At 43.9% G+C, this 22,020-nt stretch overlaps 1 protein-coding gene across 2 annotated transcripts in view; it reads left to right on the top strand.

Moving 5' to 3' along the window:
• Positions 1–472: 472 nt before the first annotated feature.
• Positions 473–22,020, top strand: part of atl1 (atlastin GTPase 1) — a 39,645-nt gene continuing 18,097 nt past the window's right edge. For both annotated transcript variants that reach the window (XM_029730911.1, XM_029730910.1), the window contains exons 1-10: positions 473–676; positions 4,996–5,246; positions 6,759–6,893; positions 8,052–8,156; positions 8,376–8,426; positions 8,613–8,669; positions 12,083–12,175; positions 12,870–13,008; positions 15,150–15,277; positions 17,879–17,935. In XM_029730911.1, the coding sequence (XP_029586771.1) occupies positions 613–676; positions 4,996–5,246; positions 6,759–6,893; positions 8,052–8,156; positions 8,376–8,426; positions 8,613–8,669; positions 12,083–12,175; positions 12,870–13,008; positions 15,150–15,277; positions 17,879–17,935 (1,080 nt within the window). In that variant the 5' untranslated portion in view covers positions 473–612. The remainder of the gene's footprint in view (positions 677–4,995; positions 5,247–6,758; positions 6,894–8,051; positions 8,157–8,375; positions 8,427–8,612; positions 8,670–12,082; positions 12,176–12,869; positions 13,009–15,149; positions 15,278–17,878; positions 17,936–22,020) is intronic.

The raw sequence follows: 22,020 nt of genomic DNA, 5'->3' as shown, positions 1-22,020 counted from the left end.
AAATACACATGCGGAGATCATCTGTTCACACACACCGCATCTCACAAAGACACAGCGGTTGGAACCAAAAATCTCAAATTTGGACTCCAGACCAAAGGACAGATTTCCACCGGTCTAATGTCCATGGCTCATATTTCTTGGCCCAAGCAAGTCTCTTCTTTTTATTGGTGTCCTTTAGTAGTGGTTTCTTTGCAGCAATTCGACAATTTAGACCTGATTCATGCAGTCTCCTCTGAACAGTTGATGTTGACATGTGTCTGTTACTTGAACTCTGTGAAGCATTTATTGGCCTGCAATTTCTGAGGCTGATAAATCTAATGAGCTGATCCTCTGCAGCAGAGGTATATATATATACGAATTGTGCCCTTTATATATATATAATTAAATATATATATATTTGTTTTTTTAAATAACAAAGTTAGCAGTATCTTTATAACGTCCCCCCAATAAAAAACAACAACCATTGAAACAGCACCTACTGGCGGCGGATAGAAATACTGCACACCCAACTCCGGTCAGCTTCAGCATCCTCCCTTTTATGAGCATTCTCCTCGGTGTCGGATTTAATAGGTTCTTCAATTGCTCCGGTGTCTACATGACAGCCGTTTAGGAATGCACGTACAGTCAACAGAAAGGAACACCATGGCGAGAAACCGTAAAGACAGAGACAGCTGGGGTGAGTGGTTCATAATTACGAAGACAACTAAATTGGTCGTCTGTAGACCGCATAATAAGGGCTTCACTAGGCTACGGAGAGTCTCAGCAATGCAGCTGAAGGGGATGTTTGTGCATGAATCATGATGTAGCAGTCGTTGTCATATTTGCATGTTGTTGTCAGAACAAATCGTTATTATATATCTATTCAATTCTGAACCACAGCAGAAACGCTAGGCTGGACCAGACCCAACCAAGCCCCACTGATAAACTAATATAAACCCAAGCCAAGCGCCTACTATATTCACTCTACAGGCCAGTGCAGCGTCTGTCTAAGCACCCCGATCCACGCAGCCTTTGGAATCATTCTGGTATAGAATAACGAAAGACAACAGTACAAACACAACTCTAGAATGAACCAGTATTGGATAATGAAATACCTGGCAAGGCGATGCTATAAGCTATAGAGGGTTATGGGTGGACCTGAAGAAAACAGATTACATCGTCCTGAATTTTTACATTTCACTCACAGCTATCGACATGTATCTCTTTGTTTTTCCTTTGGTGTTTTTCTCATATCTGTTTGATAAACACCAATTGTGCCATATCATTTTGGGTCTGTTATCACATAGTTAAAACGAGCTTGTTATAACCATCGTCGTTAGACAGACTAAGAGCTGTCAGGCATAATGTAGCATATTATGATAGCTAAGAAGGCTGGGTTTGAAACCATATAGGGTGGTATGAAATGCTATTGGTTAATATCAAAGAGAACTGAGCAACAATAAGCATTGACCTAGTTACATGTACCATAGAGTAGACCTAGACTCTGGATCTACTGATGTCTGAAGCTGCTCTGGAGCAGGAGGAACAAGGAGCAGCTAGTCTGGAGGCTAGGTTTGTATCCCAAATGGCACCCTGTTCCCTATGTAGTGTGCTACTTTTGACCAGGGTCCATAGGGCTAGTATGTAATGTAGTGCACTACTTTTGACCAGGGACCCTATTCCCTATGTGGTGCACTTCTTTTGACCATGGACAAGGGCCCAAATGGCAACCTATTTCAATGTGGGCCCTGGTCGAAAGTAATGGACTACATAGGGAATAGGGTCCCTGGTCAAAAGTAGTGCACTACATAGGGAATAGGGTCCCTGGTCAAAAGTAGTGCACTACATAGGGAATAAGGATTTGGGATGTAGCATTGGGTTCCAGAATGGCGCAGCGGTCTAATGCACTGCATCTCAGTGCTAGAGGTGTCAGTACAGAACCTGGTTCAGCGGTCTAAGGCACTGTATCTCAGTACTAGAGGTGTCACTACAGACCCTGGTTCAGCGGTCTAAGGCACTGCATCTCAGTGCTAGAGGAGTCACTACAGACCCTGGTTTGATTCCAGGCTGTATCACAACCGGCCGTGATTGGGAGTCCCACAGGGCGGCGTACAGTTGGCCCAGCGTTGTCCGGGTTAGGATTTGGCCGGGGTAGGCCGTCATTGTAAATAAGAATTTATTCTTAACTGACTTGACTAGCTAAATAAAGGTTAAATAAATGTTAAAAATAACATTTATGTGGAGAGAACAAGTTTATCTGTTAATTTCGGACAGGCATCGTCGCTATGGCCTTTTGTTAGTGAGAATAAATACATGCCTGAGTCTAGTCCAGACCTGAGAAACATCGGAGGATAAAACTGTTTAAATTATTAACTGTATTCTGCACCCTTCATTAATTTTAATGCTCCAAAACAGTCCCTTCCCTTCCCACCTAAAGTATTAGTCAGTTTTGGCTTAATGTGACTTGGGTTCCGTCCCAAATGGCACCCTATTCCCTATGTAGTGCACTACCTTTGACCAGGATCCAATAGGGCTAGTATGTAACGTAGTGCACTTTATAGGGAATAGGGTGCCATTTGGGATAAGCATTGCTATGTTTGTTATGTCATACAAAATCTCTCATCTCTTACGTCATCTGATTTTACAAATGCAGAATTCGAGCTTGGAGTAGTTGTGGGTGATGATATCCTTAGAACACGTCCTCTCTCTCTGACAATAATCTATCTATCAATCCTTCTCTGTGTTAGCAGCAAGCTAACCTGTTCATGCTAACCCAAGACATTACTTCCAGGAAGGAACATGATGAAATATTGGCTATTGTCAACCATACACACCGATAGACAGCCACCAACACCATACCGTGACTCTATGTCCCTCAGTCTTCTCCCTGTTAGTACACTAGACTAGCTAGGATTTTGCAGCCTACACAACCACCAGGCCTCTGGAGACTGTGGAGAGGCAGGCAGATTGGAGACTGTGGAAAGGCAGGTAGATTGGAGACTGTGGAGAGGCAGGTAGATTGGAGACTGTGGAGAGGCAGGTAGATTGGAGACTGTGGAGAGGCAGGCAGATTGGAGACTGTGGAGAGGCAGGTAGATTGGAGACTGTGGAGAGGCAGGCAGTTTGGAGACTGTGGAGAGGCAGGCAGATTGGAGACTGTGGAGAGGCAGGCAGATTGGAGACTGTGGAGAGGCAGGCAGTTTGGAGACTGTGGAGAGGCAGGTAGATTGGAGACTGTGGAGAGGCAGACAGATTGGAGACTGTGGAGAGGCAGGCAGATTGGAGACTGTGGAGAGGCAGGCAGATTGGAGACTGTGGAGAGGCAGGTAGATTGGAGACTGTGGAGAGGCAGGTAGATTGGAGACTGTGGAGAGGCAGGCAGATTGGAGACTGTGGAGAGGCAGGCAGTTTGGAGACTGTGGAGAGGCAGGCAGTTTGGAGACTGTGGAGAGGCAGGTAGATTGGAGACTGGAGAGGCAGGCAGATTGGAGACTGGAGAGGCAGGCAGATTGGAGACTGTGGAGAGGCAGGCAGATTGGAGTTTGGAGAGGCAGGTAGATTGGAGACTGTGGAGAGGCAGGCAGATTGGAGACTGGAGAGGCGGGCCTCTGGAGACTATGGAGAGGCAGGCAGATTGTAGGCAGACTGAGTCACTGCCTTCCCGGAAAGCAAAGCTTCTCTCTCTCTCTCTCTCTCTCTCTCTCTCTCTCTCTCTCTGCCAGTCCAAATGCACATGAGTTGCATCCCAAATAGCACTATATTCCCTCTGTAGTGCACTACTAGTGACCAAGGCACATGGGGCTCTCGTCAAATATAGTGCACGATGTAAGGAAGAGGGTGCCTTTTGGGAAACAGCCTATATGGGATGAGATGATATCGATGTGTTAACCACCAGATAGACAGCTATTATGGTATTAACAAGCCTCTAACACGGCCTGTCATTACTAAAAGTGGTCATTTCCGTATTTTAATTACATTCGCACACAGTATACTGTGAATGGTGTATTGTTTGGGTTGAGTTTCCTGCTGTAAATCAGTTAAAATAAAATTAGACTATGTCTGTAAAGTATCAAATGATCAATTTTGTACGCTTTGATGGCATCCTCTTTGCAGCTTATTCTTTCTCTGTTTACAGGATACAAAGTGTCTCTCCATTTCCCCTATACCTCAGAGGAAGGCATCGGGTGCCTCATGTTGATTGGTCATTCGATAACTGGGGGTGTTATAGAGTGTGCAGTTATGTCAGAAATGGCATCCTATTTCCTATAGGGCACTATCAGGTTTGAAGGCTTCTCTCTCTCCTCTGTGCAAGTGATAGGTATCAGGTTTGAAGGTAAGACCCAGATGCAGACTGTGTCGAAGTAACAGTGTTTATTACGGCAACAGAGGCAAAGGTACAGGACGGCAGGCAGGCTCGGGTTCAGGCAGAGTGGTCAGGCAAGCGGGCTCAGAGACAGGATTGGCAAGGGTCAAAAACCAGGAGGGCGAGGAAAAAGCGAGACTGGGAAGCAGCAGGCGTTGAGACGAAAACCGCTGGTTGACTTGACAAACAAGACGAACTAGCAACTGACAAACAGAGAACACAGGTATAAATACACAGGGGATAATGGGGGAAGATGTGCGACACCTGGAGGGGGGTGGAGACAATCACAAAGACAGGTGAAACAGATCAGGGAGTGACAGAACACAACAGCTGACCAGAGCATCCTAAATGGCCCCACATACAGTAGGGCTCTGGTCAAGAGTTGTGCCCTATACGGGGAATAGACAGCCATTTCAGCTGCACTTGGGAACGTTACAAACGAGGATGTGCAATATTCTTTCATTTTTACGGAGAAGAAGAAGAAAAAAAAAATGTATGGAATGTATGCATTCACTACTGTAAGTCGCTCTGGATAAGAGCGTCTGCTAAATGTCTAAAATGTAAATGTAAATGTTTACATTCCCTCCCCCATCATGTGACATCCCCCATCATGTGACATCCCCCATCATGTGACATCCCCCATCATGTGACAGGGTCCTTCACAGACAAAGCCACCTACGACTGGAGCTCGGAGGAGGAGGAGCCTGATGGAAGTGCGCGGCCCATCCAGGTGCTGGTTGTCAAGGACGACCACACCTTCGAGCTGGACGAGGCGGCGCTGAGCCGGATCCTATTGGCCGAAGAGGTCCAGGACAGGGAAGTGGTGGCCATATCTGTGGCCGGGGCTTTCCGTAAGGGCAAGTCCTTCCTCATGGACTTCATGCTGCGTTACATGTACAGCCAGGTGAGTTCAAAGGTCATGCTTGTGTAAAGGATGGGGATTGGTAACCTCACTCCAGGTTGAAATGTCTCCACCCACGCTGCCAAATTATCGAATCAAATGAAAGTGTATTTGTCACGTGCGCCGAATACAACAGTGAAATGCTTAATTACAGGCTCTAACCAATAGTGCAAAAAAGGTATTAGGTGAACAATAGGTAAATAAAGAAATAAAACAACAGTAAAAAGACAGTGAAAAACAGTAGAGGCTATATACAGTAGAGAGGCTATATACAGTAGATAGGCTACATACAGTAGAGAGGCTATAAAACAGTAGAGGCTATATACAGTAGAGAGGCTATATACAGTAGAGAGGTTATATACAGTAGAGAGGTTATATACAGTAGAGAGGCTATATACAGTAGAGAGGCTATATACAGTAGAGAGGCTACATACAGTAGAGAGGCTATAACAGTAGAGAGGCTATATACAGTAGAGAGGCTACATACAGTAGAGAGGCTATAACAGTAGAGAGGCTATATAACAGTAGAGAGGCTATAACAGTAGAGAGGCTATATACAGTAGAGAGGCTATATACAGTAGAGAGGCTATATACAGTAGAGAGGTTATATACAGTAGAGAGGCTATATACAGTAGAGAGGTTATATACAGTAGAGAGGCTATAACAGTAGAGAGGCTATAACAGTAGAGAGGCTATATACAGTAGAGAGGCTATATAACAGTAGAGAGGCTATAACAGTAGAGAGGCTATAAAACAGTAGAGAGGCTATATAACATTAGAGAGGCTATATAACAGTAGACAGGCTATATACAGTAGCGAGGCTATAAAAGTAGCGAGGCTATATACTGGTTAGTCAGGCTGATTGAGGTAGTATGTACATGTAGATATGGTTAAAGTGACTATGCATATATGATGAACAGAGAGTAGCAGTAGCGTAAAAGAGGGGTTGGTGGGTGGTGGGACACAATGCAGAGAGCCCGGTTAGCCAATGTGCGGGAGCACTGGTTGGTCAGGCCAATTGAGGTAGTATGTACATGAATGTATAGTTAAAGTGACTATGCATATAAGATAAACAGAGAGTAGCAGCAGCATTTTGGGTGGTGCAGCTGGCTAAGACTTTTGGGTGGTCACGTGTTTGTGAGATAGTGGTTCTAAGCTCCAGACCCAGTGTGAGCGGGTGATGCAGGAAGTGGTATTATTGTTCAGCGAACACAGTGATGTCATGACTGGCATGGGTTCATGTCCCTTTGACCCGGTTAGGACCCATTCTCTCAGCATTCTGTAAACGTTCCATCAGCATCTTGCAGTGACATAATGTGATGATGAAGATTATCGGATGATGTGTGATTTAGGTTAGGGAGTATTGGTGCATTCCCAGAAGCATTTTAACTGTGCCGTCTTTTCCTGCATTTTGTCTCTGAATTCACTCACCTGTATATATATATATATATCATTGACTGGCCTGTATCTATGTATTGACTCATGCTGGGCTATATCTGTGTCCATACACCCCAGGCGTCTGAGGAGTGGCTGGGGGAGGCAGAGGAGCCTCTGACTGGGTTCTCCTGGAGAGGTGGATCTGAGAGAGAGACCACAGGGATTCAGATCTGGAGCGAAGTCTTTCTGGTGGACAAGCCAGATGGACGCAAGGTACCAGAGCCTGACCTTTGACCTGTTGTCACTGTTTGCTTGCGTACCAAATGGCACCCTATTCTCTACATCATGTCCTACTTTTGATCAGAGCCCTATTCCCTATGTAGTGCACTACTTTAGACCAGAGCCCTATTCCCTATGTAGTGCACTACATTAGACCAGAGCGTAGTGCACTACTTTAGACCAGAGCGTAGTGCACTACATTAGACCGGAGCGTAGTGCACTACTTTAGACCAGAGCATAGTGCACTACTTTAGACCAGAGCATAGTGCACTACATTAGACCAGAGCCCTATTCCCTATGTAGTGCACTACTTTAGACCAGAGCGTAGTGCACTACTTTAGACCAGAGCGTAGTGCACTACATTAGACCAGAGCGTAGTGCACTACATTAGACCAGAGCCCTATTCCCTATGTAGTGCACTACATTAGACCAGAGCGTAGTGCACTACATTAGACCAGAGCATAGTGCACTACATTAGACCAGAGCCCTATGGGTAGATTCTGTATGACGACTACATTTAAAGGCCCAATCTGTGATTGTATTTTTTTACAGATGTTTTTTCATCATGTAAATGTATCATACAGACGGTTGTATTACATGTAGAGGTAACTGCCAAAATAAAGGAAACCCCGGAGTAAATGAGGGTTCTGGTGGCTCTGTTATGGTGCGGGGGTTTGCATTTACCTGGCATGGTTAAGGTTAAGGTCCTATTTATTGGTAAACACCAATAAATAGGCCTACACAGAGTGATCACCTTCAACCTATGGGGAATCGTTTCTATCCAGATGGGAGTGGTCTCTTTCAGGACGACAAACGCCCCCATCCTCACGGCACGAGTGGTTACTGAATGGTTTGATGAGCATGACAACAATATGTATACTATATACGTTTGAATTTTTAATGGAAGAATGGTGTCACATCCTTCCTGTAGAGTTCGAGACACTTGTAGAATCTATACCAAGGTGTGTGTGTGTGTGTGTGTGTGTGTGTGTGTGTGTGTGTGTGTGTGCGTGCCTGTTCTTTATTCTGTCAGTTACCTGTACACACCAATTTATTCTTAAAGAATATCCCTTTATGAATTCCTCACGAGCTTTAGTGAAACTGTAACAACATGAACAGTGTTTGAATGAAGACTTCCGGCTCGTTCCTCAGGTGGCAGTTCTACTGATGGATACCCAGGGCACGTTCGACAGCCAATCGACGTTGAGGGATTCAGCCACTGTGTTCGCACTAAGCACTATGATCAGCTCCATGCAGGTACAATACCTCCTCCTGCCTTAATAACCCCACTGGATTTCAACAGAAATAATGAAATTGCTTAGAGACCTTGACGAGGGTAAGATCTTCTCTGCTATCCAGGATGACCTTTGTGGCAACAAAAAATACTTTTTTTTTTTTTTTAAATGTAGAAAATGTAATAACTTTCAAACACTTTTATGTTATATTATTATTATTATTATATGTTATATTTCCCAGGTGTACAACATCTCCCAGAATGTCCAGGAAGATGATCTTCAACACTTACAGGTACGGTAGACGGGTTGATGACATCATCTGCAGTATCACTGAGGTCTTTTACTGTCGAGACGTTCAGATAGATGATGACCCCCCCCCCACCCCCAGAAATGAACTGTTTCTCCTAACATGTTCAATAAATTCACTTTACTTTAAATTCCTGATTGTGATCGATGTTGAATTTTTTCCTGTTTGTAGCTCTTCACTGAGTATGGCAGACTAGCCATGGAGGAGACGTTCCTTAAACCATTCCAGGTAGGACATTTACCTTCCTGTTATTCCGTTCTAGCCTTGTGCAACCGGACCATAGACTTAGATAGACAGATCTAGTGCCCCAAAGCCTGTTTTAGCACGGGCAACGCCATTGAAAACTTTCACCAGTTTGAAGTAATAAACTGTGTGGGACTTTCTATGGATTAAGAAAGAATCACATCGGGAGGGATCAGCCAATGAATGTAACTCCTGCGCAAACATTCCATAACTGCAGGATGAAATAAATCACCAACCTTGGATTTATACCTGTTCAGACAACACAATCCATGTGGCAGTAGGCACCTTTTCACTTTGTTTACTGACTCATACAAGTAGTAGAAGAAGAAATTGACTACTTTCAAATTGAGAATTCCCCTAATGGCGCGGCCCATGCTGTCACAGAAGCCATTATCACACAGATGCAAAGAAATGCCCTCTATCTACCTCTATGAACCAGACTGAATGCTGTGAAACAGAATATGAGCTTACACAAGAAGGCTGGTTTAACAAGGCTAATTGGAGCAGCAGGTAGACTAGTGGTTAGAGCGTTGGGCCAGTAACCAAAAGGTTGCTAGATTGAATCCCTGAGCCGACAAAGTAAAAATCTGTTGTTCTGCCCCTGAACAAGGCAGATAACCCACTGTTCCTAGGCCGTCATTCTTATTAACTGACTTGCCTAGTTACATTAAAAAAAGTATTCAGTTTACCAGAGCAGGAACTATTTACAGAAAGTTTTCATACCCCTTTGCTTATTCCGCATTATGTTGTGTTACAGCCTGAATTCAAAATGGATTAAATTGTTGTTTTTTTCTCTCATCCATCTACAGTTGTAGTCGGAAGTTTACATACACTTAGGTTGGAGTCATTAAAACTCGTTTTTCTTGTTAACAAATTGTAGTTTTGGCAAGTCGGTTAGGACATCTACTTTGTGCATGACACAAGTCATTTTTCCAACAATTGTTAACTGACAGATTATTTCACTTATAATTCAGTGTATCACAATTCCAGTGGGTCAGAAGTTTACATACACTAAGTTGAATGTGCCTTTAAACAGCTTGGAAAATTCCAGAAAATGATGTCATGGCTTTAGAAGCTTCTGATAGGCTAATTGACATCATTTGAGTCAATTGGAGGTGTTCCTGTGGATGTATTTCAAGGCCTACCTTCAAACTCAGTGCCTCTTTGCTTGACATCATGGGAAAATCAAAAGAAATCAGCCAAGACCTCAGAAAAAAAATTGTAGGCCTCCACAAGTCTGGTTCATCGTTGGGAGCAATTTCCAAACGCCTGAAGGTACCACGTTCATCTGTACAAACAAATGTACGCAAGTATAAACACCATGGGACCACGCAGCCGTCAAACCGCTCAGGACGGAGACACGTTCTGTCTCCTAGAGATGAACGTACTTTGGTGCGAAAAGTGCAAATCAATCCCAGAACAACAGCAAAGGACCTTGTGAAGATGCTGGAGGAAACAGGCACAAAAGTATCTATATCCACAGTAAAATGAGTCCTATATCGACATAACCTGAAAGGCATCTCAGCAAGGAAGAAGCCACTGCTCCAAAACCGCCATAAATATGCCAGACTATGGTTTGCAACTGCACATGGGGACAAAGATCGTACTTATTGGAGAAATGTCCTTTGGTCTGATGAAACAAAAATAGAACTGTTTGGCAATAATGACCATTGTTATGTTTGGAGGAAAAAGGGGGAGGCTTGCAAGCCGAAGAACACCATCCCAACCGTGAAGCACAGGGGTGGCAGCATCATGTTGTGGGGGTGCTTTGCTGCAGGAGGGACTGGTGCACTTCACAAAATAGATGGCATCATGGGGATGGAAAATTATGTGGATATATTGAAGCAACATCTCAAGACATCTGTCAGGAAGTTAAAGCTTGGTCGCAAATGGGTCTTCCAAATGGACAATGACCCCAAGCATACTTCCAACGTTGTGGCAAAATGGCTTAAGGACAACAAAGTCAAGGTATTGGAGTGGCCATCACAAAGCCCTGACCTCAATCCTATAGAAAATGTGTGGGTAGAACTGAAAAAATGTATGTGAGCACGGAGGCCTACAAACCTGACTCAGTTACACAAGCTCTGTCAGGAGGAATGGGCCAAAATTCACCTAACTTATTGTGGGAAGCTTGTGGAAGGCTACCTGAAACGTTTGACCCAAGTTAAACAACTTAAAGGCAATGCTACCAAATACTAATTGAGTGTATGTAAACTTCTGTCCCACTGGGAATGTGATGAAAGAAATAAAAGCTGAAATAAATCATTCTCTCTACTATTATTCTGACATTTCACATTCTTAAAATAAAGTGGTGATCCTAACTGACCTAAGACAGGGAATTTTTACTAAGATTAAATGTCAGGAATTGTGAAAAACTGAGTTTAAATGTATTTGGCTAAGGTGTATGTAAACTTCCGACTTCAACTGTACATGACAAAGTTAAAACATATTTTTTGAACCTTTTCTAATTTATTGAAAATGAAATATGGAAATATCTAATTTATAGTGCAAAAACAAAAACAGGTTTTGAGAAATGTTTGCAAATGTATTAAAAAATAAAAAACAGAATTACATAAGTATTCAGACCCTTTCCTATGAGACTCTAAATTGAGCTCAGGTGCATCCTGTTTTCCATTGATCATCCTTGAGGTGTTTCTACAACTTTATTGGAGTCCACTTGTGGTAAATTCAATTGATTGGACATGATTTGGAAAGGCGCACACCTGTCTATATAAAGGTCCCACAGTTGACAGTGCATGTCAGAGCAAATACCAAGCCATGAGGTCGAAGGAATTGTCCCCAAACTGAGCAGTGGGGTACAGAGATGAGACCAAACTGAGCAGTGGGGAACAGAGATGAGACCAAACTGAGCAGTGGGGAACAGAGATGAGATAGTCATTCAAAAATCATGTTAAACACTATTATTGCACACATGCAACATGCTACTTGTTTCCAAGTAGCCATGCAACATGCAACTTGTGAAGAACAGTTTTAGTCCTGAGCGTATTTAGGTTTACCATAACAAAGGGGTTGAATACTTATTGACTCAAGACATTTCAGCTTTTCCTTTTTAATTCATGTGTAAACATTTTCTTAAAAATATAATTCCACTTTGACATTATGGGGTATAGTGTGTAGGCCAGTGACACAATCTCAATTGAATCATTGTTTTTGTTGAAAAAGCCAAGAGGTGTGAACACTTTCTGAACATCCTCTCTACTTTAGTAGCGTCTTGCTGTCACAAACTTGCCTTGCTACTGCACCTTGTTTATTTTTATACACTTTACTCTCTATTAGCTAGCACCTCTACATAGCTTTTTTGGGGGTACTGTACATCAGCTCATGCTGTTTTACTTCCTTACTGCGTGGTAATTTAGTGAACCTGTGTGTCGTTTCAGTCCATGATATTTCTAGTCCGGGATTGGAGTTTCCCTTACGAGTTTGGCTACGGACAGGAAGGAGGCATGAAGTTCCTGGAGAAGAGGCTCAAGGTCAGAGGTCACAGAGGATTATCGTGGTTCATCTAAAGATATCAACAACAATAACAACAACAACAGTTATATTAACAGTTTGTGATTCATTGAAACTAAAAGGGATGCTATTTATTCTACATCATCATGTAAGCTGTAATAATATTATTATTATTATAAGCAGACGATTTCATCCAAGGAAAGGTACAGATCCCTGTGATCCCCCTGCAGGAATGGAACTCACAACCTCGGCATCAGTAGTAACAACACTGTTACCAACTGTGTTTGTGTTTGTGTCTCTGTCTGTGTTTGTCTGTGTCTGTGGTTGTATCTGTGTCTTTCTGATGTCGGTCTGTGGTTGTGTCTGTGGCTGTGTGTGTGTGTGTGTGTGTCTGTGGTTGTGGCGATGCACGTCTGTGGCTGTGTGTGTGTGTGTGTCTGTGGTTGTCTGTGGCTGTGTGTGTGTGTGTGTGTGTGTGTGTGTCTGTGGTTGTGTGTGTCTGTGGTTGTGTGTGTCTGTGGTTGGTGTCTGTTTGTGGTTGGTCTGGGCTTGTACGTGTCTGTGGTTGTACGTGTCTGTGGTTCTGTGTGTGTCTGTGGTTCTGTGTGTCTGTGGTTGGTATGTGGTCGTGTGTGTCTGTGGTTGTGTGTGTCTGTGGTTGGTATGTGGTCGCGTGTGTCTGTGGTTGTACGTGTCTGTGGTTCTGTGTTCTAGATCTCTGAGAACCAGCACGAGGAGCTGCAGAACGTTCGTAAACACATCCACTCCTGCTTCACCAACATCTCCTGCTTCCTGATGCCCCACCCCGGACTCAAAGTGGCCACCAACCCGAACTTCGACGGCAGACTCAAAGGTGGACTACATCATGATCACCCAGGCTTCATACACACAGCAGTTTGTTTCCTACAAAATATACAGTGATTGTCTGATCAAATTCCATATAATAGAAAAGGTCAAGGAATTATGACACCATGACAAGGATACCAGTAGGTTTTTTTCTATAGGCCTCCTATTCCTCTCCCTAACCTGTGTGCAGAGGGTCGTTGGTTCACGTCCAGGTCAGGGTCATCAGCCTCTACTGTTTACATAACGACCCTTCCAATCTTCTCCCTAACCTGTGTGCAGAGGGTCGTTGGTTCACGTCCAGGTCAGGGTCATCAGCCTCTACTGTTTACATAACGACCCTTCCAATCTTCTCCCTAACCTGTGTGCAGAGGGTCGTTGGTTCACGTCCAGGTCAGGGTCATCAGCCTCTACTGTTTACATAGCGACCCTTCCAATCTTCTCCCTAACCTGTGTGCAGAGGGTCGTTGGTTCACGTCCAGGTCAGGGTCATCAGCCTCTACTGTTTACATAACGACCCTTCCAATCTTCTCCCTAACCTGTGCGCAGAGGGTCGTTGGTTCACGTCCAGGTCAGGGTCATCAGCCTCTACTGTTTACATAGCGACCCTTCCAATCTTCTCCCTAACCTGTGCGCAGAGGGTCGTTGGTTCACGTCCAGGTCAGGGTCATCAGCCTCTACTGTTTACATAACGACCCTTCCAATCTTCTCCCTAACCTGTGCGCAGAGGGTCGTTGGTTCACGTCCAGGTCAGGGTCATCAGCCTCTACTGTTTACATAACGACCCTTCCAATCTTCTCCCTAACCTGTGCGCAGAGGGTCGTTGGTTCACGTCCAGGTCAGGGTCATCAGCCTCTACTGTTTACATAACGACCCTTCCAATCTTCTCCCTAACCTGTGCGCAGAGGGTCGTTGGTTCGCGTCCAGGTCAGGGTCATCAGCCTCTACTGTTTACATAGCGACCCTTCCAATCTTCTCCCTAACCTGTGTGCAGAGGGTCGTTGGTTCACGTCCAGGTCAAGGTCATCAGCCTCTACTGTTTACAAAGCGGCCCTTCCAATCTTCTCCCTAACCTGTGCGCAGAGGGTCGTTGGTTCGCGTCCAGGTCAAGGTCATCAGCCTCTACTGTTTACAAAGCGGCCCTTCCAATCTTCTCCCTAACCTGTGCGCAGAGGGTCGTTGGTTCGCGCCCAGGTCAGGGTCATCAGCCTCTACTGTTTACATAGCGACCCTTCCAATCTTCTCCCTAACCTGTGCGCAGAGGGTCGTTGGTTCGCGCCCAGGTCAGGGTCATCAGCCTCTACTGTTTACATAGCGACCCTTCCAATCTTCTCCCTAACCTGTGTGCAGAGGGTCGTTGGTTCACGTCCAGGTCAGGGTCATCAGCCTCTACTGTTTACATAACGACCCTTCCAAACTTCTCCCTAACCTGTGTGCAGAGGGTCGTTGGTTCACGTCCAGGTCAGGGTCATCAGCCTCTACTGTTTACATAGCGACCCTTCCAATCTTCTCCCTAACCTGTGTGCAGAGGGTCGCTGGTTCACGTCCAGGTCAGGGTCATCAGCCTCTACTGTTTACATAGCGACCCTTCCAATCTTCTCCCTAACCTGTGCGCAGAGGGTCGTTGGTTCGCGCCCAGGTCAGGGTCATCAGCCTGTACTGTTTACATAGCGACCCTTCCAATCTTCTCCCTAACCTGTGTGCAGAGGGTCGTTGGTTCACGTCCAGGTCAGGGTCATCAGCCTCTACTGTTTACATAACGACCCTTCCAAACTTCTCCCTAACCTGTGTGCAGAGGGTCGTTGGTTCACGTCCAGGTCAGGGTCATCAGCCTCTACTGTTTACATAGCGACCCTTCCAATCTTCTCCCTAACCTGTGTGCAGAGGGTCGTTGGTTCACGTCCAGGTCAGGGTCATCAGCCTCTACTGTTTACATAACGACCCTTCCAAACTTCTCCCTAACCTGTGTGCAGAGGGTCGTTGGTTCACGTCCAGGTCAGGGTCATCAGCCTCTACTGTTTACATAACGACCCTTCCAATCTTCTCCTTAACCTGTGTGCAGAGGGTCGTTGGTTCGCGCCCAGGTCAGGGTCATCAGCCTCTACTGTTTACATAATGACCCTTCCAATCTTCTCCTTAACCTGTGTGCAGAGATCGACCGTGAGTTCATCAACAACCTGCAGATCCTGGTCCCGTGGCTGCTGAGTCCTAAGAACCTGGATGTCAAGGAGATCAACGGCAGTAACATCACCTGCAGAGGCCTGCTGGAGTACTTCAAGGTTAGAGACAGAGCTTTTGATTGGAGAGATGATACTGTATGTAGCTACATCTATATGATACTGTATGTAGCTACATCTATATGATACTGCATGTAGCTACATCTATATGATACTGTATGTACCTACATCTATATGATACTGCATGTACCTACATCTATATGATACTGCATGTATATGATACTGTATATATCTATATGATACTGTATGTAGCTACATCTATATGATACTGTATGTAGCTACATCTATATGATACTGTATGTATATGATACTGTATGTACCTACATCTATATGATACTGTATGTATATGATACTGTATGTAGCTACATCTATATGATACTGTATGTATATGATACTGCATGTACCTACATCTATATGATACTGTATGTAGCTACATCTATATGATACTGTATGTAGCTACATCTATATGATACTGTGTGTAGCTACATCTATATGATACTGTATGTATATTATACTGTGTGTACCTACATCTATATGATACTGTATGTATATGATACTGTATATATCTATATGATACTGTATGTAGCTACATCTATATGATACTGTATGTATATGATACTGTATATATCTATATGATACTGTATGTAGCTACATCTATATGATACTGTATCTATATGATAATGTATGTATATGATACTGAATGTACCTACATCTAAACATCTATATGATGAAGTATGTATTTTGTTAAGAAACATTAAAATGTATTGTACCTGTCAAAAGTTTAGATACATCTACTCAAGGGGGTTTTCTTTATTTTTACTATTTTCTACATTGTAGAATAATAGTGAAGACATCAAAACTATGAAATAACACATATGGACTCATGTAGTAACAAAAAAAAAAACTGTTAAACAAATCAAAATATATTTTATATTTACAATTCTTCAAAGTAGCCACCCTTTGCCTTGATGACAGCTTTGCACACTCTTGGCATTCTCTTAACCAGCTTCACTTGGAATGCTTGGAATTTCATAGTTATTTCATTGGTCAGCAGCATACCACCCTGCATCCCACTGCTGGCTTGCTTCTGAAGCTAAGCAGGGTTGGTTCTGGAAGGGAGACCAGATGCTGCTGGAAGTGGTGTTGGAGGGCCAGTTGGAGGTGCCCTTTTCTCTGACCTAAAAAAAAATTTGGGGACATTGCCCTGTGTAGGGTGCTGTCTTTTGTAGGGGTTTTAACCCCAGTGTCCTGGCTAAAGTCACAATCTGGTCTTCATACTGTACCACCGTGGCCACCTAATCATCCCCTGTAACTATACCCCAGGTTGTTTCTGTAAATGAGAACTTACCTGGTAAAATAAAAAATGTTTTTCCAACAGTCTTGAAGGAGTTCCCACATATGCTGAGCACTTGTTGGTTGCTTTTCCTTCACTCAGTAGGCCAACTCATCCCAAATAGCCTTCATTGGTAAAATTGCCCTTTCACAGCCTGGAGGTGTGTTTTGGGTCATTGTCCTGTTGAAAAACAAATGATAGTCCCACTAAGCTCAAACCAGATGGGATGGCGTATCATTGCAGAATGCTGTGGTAGCCATGCTGGTTAAGTGTGCCTTGAATTCTAAATAAATCACAGACAGTGTCACCAGCAAAGCACCCCGACACCATGACACCTCCTCCTCCATGCTTCACGGTGGGAACCACACATGCGGAGATCATCTGTTCACCTACTCTGCGTCTCACATAGACATGGCGGTTGGAACCAAAAATCTCCAATTTGGACTCATCCGACCAAAGGACAGATTTCCACTCAGTCTTGGCCCAAGCAAGTCTCTTCTTCTAATTGGTGTCCTTTAGTAGTGGTTTCTTTGCAGTAATTTGACCATGAAGGCCTGATTCACGCAGTCTCCTCTGAACAGTAGATGTTGAGATGTGTCTGTTACTTGAACTCTCTGAAGCATTTATTTGGGCTGCAATCTGAGGTGCAATTAACTCTAATGAACTTATCCTCTGCAGCAGAGGTAACTCTGGCTCTTCCTTTCCTGTGGCGGTCCTCATGAGAGCCAGTTTCATCATAGTGCTTGATGGTTTTTGCACTTGAAACTTTCAAAGTTCTTGACATTAACCGCATTGACAGACCTTCATGTCTTAAAGTAATGATGGACTGTCGTTTCTCTTTGCTTATTTGAGCTGTTCTTGCCATAATATGGACTTGGTCTTTTACCAAATAGGCCTATACTCTGTATACCACCCTTGTCACAACACAACTTATTGACTAAACGCATTAAGGAAATAAATTCCACAAATTAACTTTTAAGAAGGCACACCTGTTCATTGAAATGCATTCCAGGTGACTACCTCATGAAGCTGGTTGAGAGAGTTCCAAGAGTGTGCAAAGCTGTCATCAAGGCAAAGGGTGGCTACTTTGAAGAATCTCAAATATAAAATATATTTTGATTTGTTTAACACTTTTTTTGGTTACTATATGATATGATTCCATATGTGTTATTTCATAGTTGTAATGCCTTCACTATTATTCTACAATGTAGAAAATAGTAAAAATAAAGAAAAACCCTTGAATGAGTAGGTGTGTCCAAACTGTTGACTGGGACTGTAGGTGTTTGGTGACATTCTCTTTTTTCTTTCAGGCATACATCAAAATCTACCAGGGTGAGGAGCTGCCACACCCTAAGTCCATGCTGCAGGTATGCAATTACCTCGTTGTCTTATAGCTTATAGTGTTACGTCTTTCAGTGGCCTTGTGGTTAGAATGTCCGCTCTGAGATTGGAAAGTTCGGAGTACAGACCCGGGCCGAGTCATACCAAATACTGAGTCATAGTAAGGACAAAAAATGGGGCACAATGCGTCTCTGCTTGGCACTCGTAGTTGTGCAGTTGTGGTCAGTAATTGTGGTTAGTAATTGTGGTTAGTAATTGTGTGGTTGTGCTCAGTAGTGGTGGTTGGTAGTGGCAAGTAGTTATGGCCAGCAGTTGTGTGGTTGTGGTCAGTATTTTTTGGATTGTGGTCAGTAATTATGGCCAGTAGCTGTGGACAGTAGTTATGTGATTGTGGTCAGTAATTGTGGGGTTGTTGTCGTTAGTTGTGGTCAGTAGGTCAGTAGTGTGTGGTTGTGGTCTGTAGTTGTGGTCACTAGTTATGTGGTTGTGGTCAGTAGTTTTGTGGTTGTGGTCAGTAGTTGTGGTCAGTAGTTGTGTAGTTGTGGTCAGTAGTTGTGTGGTTGTGGTCAGTAGTTGTGGCCAGTAGTTGTGTGGCCAGTAGGTGTGTGGTTGTGGTCAGTAGTTGTGGCCAGTAGTTGTGTGGTTCAGTAGTTGTGCCTGACTAACCGGTGTCTGTATGTAGCCTCGCTACTTTTATAGCCTCGCTTCACTGTCTTTTTACTGTTGTTTTTATTTCTTTACTTACCCATTATTCACCTAATACCTTTTTTGCACTATTGGTTAGAGCAGGGGTGTCAAACGTCCGGCCCGCGGGCCGCATCAGGCCCGCAAAGGGGTTTAATCCGGCCCGCGAGATGATTTTGTAAAGTATAAAAATGAGCTGCAATTTTTCAATAAAAGAAACTGTTGTTCCAATTGCGTCCACTGGATGGCGCAATAGCAATTGTGTTAAGCAAGCAAACCGTTTATAACGGAGCAGAGCAAGTAGGTCAAGCAAGTGCAGCCAGTCCAGATGAGCTACTTTGTTTTGCCCGCGATATTTATTACGGCTTCTACTTTTAACATTTTGTGCTATGGCACCCTCATTGCCCCAATATGTCTCTGTCAAAAAAGAGAAAAGTGGACGCAGAGTGCAGTGTTCCAAGAAAAATGGTCATCCTCCTATTTATCCACGGAATTGAATGGGAAAGCTGTATGTTTGGTGTGTTCACAGCATGTTGCAGTGCTGAAAGAGTATAACCTTCGTCGCCACTATGTGAGTCTTCAAATATCAGCCTGACAAGAAACACAGTTGCAGACAGGATTTCCGATCTTTCAGTGGATTTGGACAGCCAGTTGAAGCAAAAAGTAAAGTCATTTATTGGGTTTTCAGTTGCAATTGATGAAAGCACAGACATTACAGATGTTGCACAACTGGCCATTTTCATCCGCGGAGTTGATGCCACATTGACCGTCACCGAGGAGTTCGTGGATTGGTGCCGATGACAGATACAACGACAGCAGCTGATATTTTCACCGCACTCGTCGGCGCGCTGGACAGGGTCGGAGTGGAGTGGTCCCGCTCTGTCAGCCTGGCTACAGATGGTGCGCCCTCAATGATCGGGAAAAAAGCATGCGTTGTGACAAAGTTCAGAGAGAAAGTGCAATCTGCAAATGGAGGACGTGATTTTTGGACTTTTCACTGTATTTTGCACCAGGAGGCTTTGTGTTGCAAGTCATTAAAGATGGATAACGTCATGAAGGTGGTCATCCAAACTGTTAATTTCATCCGATCCAGAAGCCTGAATCACCGTCAGTTTGACAGCCTTCTCAGAGAGAAAGACCACATCCATGGCCTGCCATACCACACTGAGGTAAGATGGTTAAGCCAAGGTGCTGTGCTTAGGCGTTTCTTTGATTTACGAGAAGAAATTGAACAGTTCATGGAAGAAAAGGGCAAACCAGTGTTAGAATTTCATTCCGCAGAATGGATGCAGGACCTTGCATTTATGGTGGATGTTACAGAGCACCTGAATAACTTGAACAAACAGCTGCAAGGGCGCAACAAAGTCGTCACGCAGTATTATGACAGCATACGTTCTTTCAAGTTGAAGCTGTCATTGTGGGAGACGCAACTCGCCGGTGGTGATGCAGCTCACTTCCCCTGTCTGAAAAATGTGTGCGCGACCCAACATGTGGCAGACATGAAGCGGTTCAAAGATAAAATAACGGCACTGTTACGGGAGTTTGAGCAACGCTTTCAGATTTTTGGTGAACTGGAGAAAGACTTCAACGTTTTTTGCTCGCCATTCACCGTGAATCCCTCTGATCTGCCCGTCAGCATCCAACTTGAAATAATAGACTTACAGTGTGACTCGGATATGAAGGGCAAATTTGCCGCAGCTGGCTTGGACACATTTTATCAGAATCTCTTGCCAGGCTACCCCAACTTGACAGCCCTCGCTGCAAAACTGTTGTGCATGTTTGGAACCACATATCTTTGTGAGCAAGTTTTCTCTGTAATGAGCATAAATAAAACAAAGCTGCGCTCAAGGCTCACGCACAAGCACTTGAATCACATCCTGAAGTTGGCTGCCACTCAGGATGTGACGCCTGATATTGATGCGCTGGTGAAAGCTAAAAGATGCCAGGTATCAGGAGTCAAATAAACTATGCAACCCAACTTAAAGTGCTGCATGAGACACCCTGATATAGTTCTGTGATCTGTGATATACTTTTGTGAATCACTGAGGCATTGTGTGTTTGTGTGTTCTTTTTCTTTCGAATTTTCAAATAAACTTGGTGTTTTATGATTAATAGTGATGTTGTGCTTGTACTATTGTGGACACACTGTCCTCAGGCTCCAGCTTTATGTTTTATGTTGATCGTATTAAAACAAAGAAAACAATCTGAAGTTGTTGTTTTTAAGTTATATATACCATGATTTTACCGGTCCGGCCCACTTGGGAATAGATTTTCCTTCATGTGGCCCCTGAGCTAAAATTAGTTTGACACCCCTGGGTTAGAGCCTGTAAGTAAGCATTTCACTGTTGTATTCGGCGCACGTGACAAATAAACTTTAATTTGATTTGTGTGGTCAGTAGTTGTGTGGTCAGTAGTTGTGTGGTCAGTAGTTGTGTGGTCAGTAGCTGTGTGGTCAGTAGTTGTGGTCAGTAGTTGTGTGGTCAGTAGTTGTGTGGTCAGTAGCTGTGTGGTCAGTAGTTGTGGTCAGTAGTTGTGTGGTCAGTAGTTGTGTGGTTGTGGTCAGTAGTTGTGGTCAGTAGTTGTGGTCAGTAGTTGTGTGGTCAGTAGTTGTGTTGTCAGTAGTTGTGTGGTCAGTAGTTGTGGTCAGTAGTTGTGTGGTTGTGGTCAGTAGTTGTGTCGTCAATAGTTGTGTGGTCAGTAGTTGTGTGGCCAGTAGTTGTGGGGTCAGTAGTTGTGTGGTCTGTAGTTGTGTTGTCAGTAGTTGTGTGATCAGTAGTTGTGGTCAGTAGTTGTGTGGTCAGTAGTTGTGTTGTCAATAGTTGTGTGGTTGTGGTCAGTAGTTGTGTGGTTGTGGTCAGTAGTTGTGGTCAGTAGTTGTGTGATCAGTAGTTGTGGTCAGTAGTTGTGGTCAGTAGTTGTGTGGTCAGTAGTTGTGTGGTCAGTAGTTGTGTGGTCAGTAGTGCTGTGGTCAGTAGTTGTGTGGTTGTGGTCAGTAGTTGTGTGGTCAGTAGTTGTGTGGTCAGTAGTTGTGTGGTCAGTAGTTATGGTCAGTAGTTGTGTGGTCAGTAGTTGTGTGGTCAGTAGTTGTGGTCAGTAGTTGTGTGGTCAGTAGTTGTGGTCAGTAGTTGTGTGGTCAGTAGTTGTGTGGTCAGTAATTGTGGTCAGTAGTTGTGTGGTCAGTAGTTGTGTGGTCAGTAGTTGTGTGGTCAGTAGTTGTGTGGTCAGTAGTTTTGTGGTCAGTAGTTGTGTGGTCAGTAGTTGTGTGGTTCAGTAGTGAACTTCAAAATGTGATTTGCAGCTGTTGTTGGTAAGCAATGAGTCTGCTATCTTCTGACATGACTTTCTGCATCCTTAATGAAAGCATTTGATGGGTTACTAAAACAGCTATATCTAATGATTGGTAGAAGCTATTCCTATTTTCATATTT

Source organism: Salmo trutta, chromosome 33, assembly GCF_901001165.1.
Source record: "Salmo trutta chromosome 33, fSalTru1.1, whole genome shotgun sequence".
NCBI classification, from domain to species: Eukaryota; Metazoa; Chordata; class Actinopteri; order Salmoniformes; family Salmonidae; genus Salmo; species Salmo trutta.
This window is presented reverse-complemented; position numbering and strand designations above follow the sequence as displayed.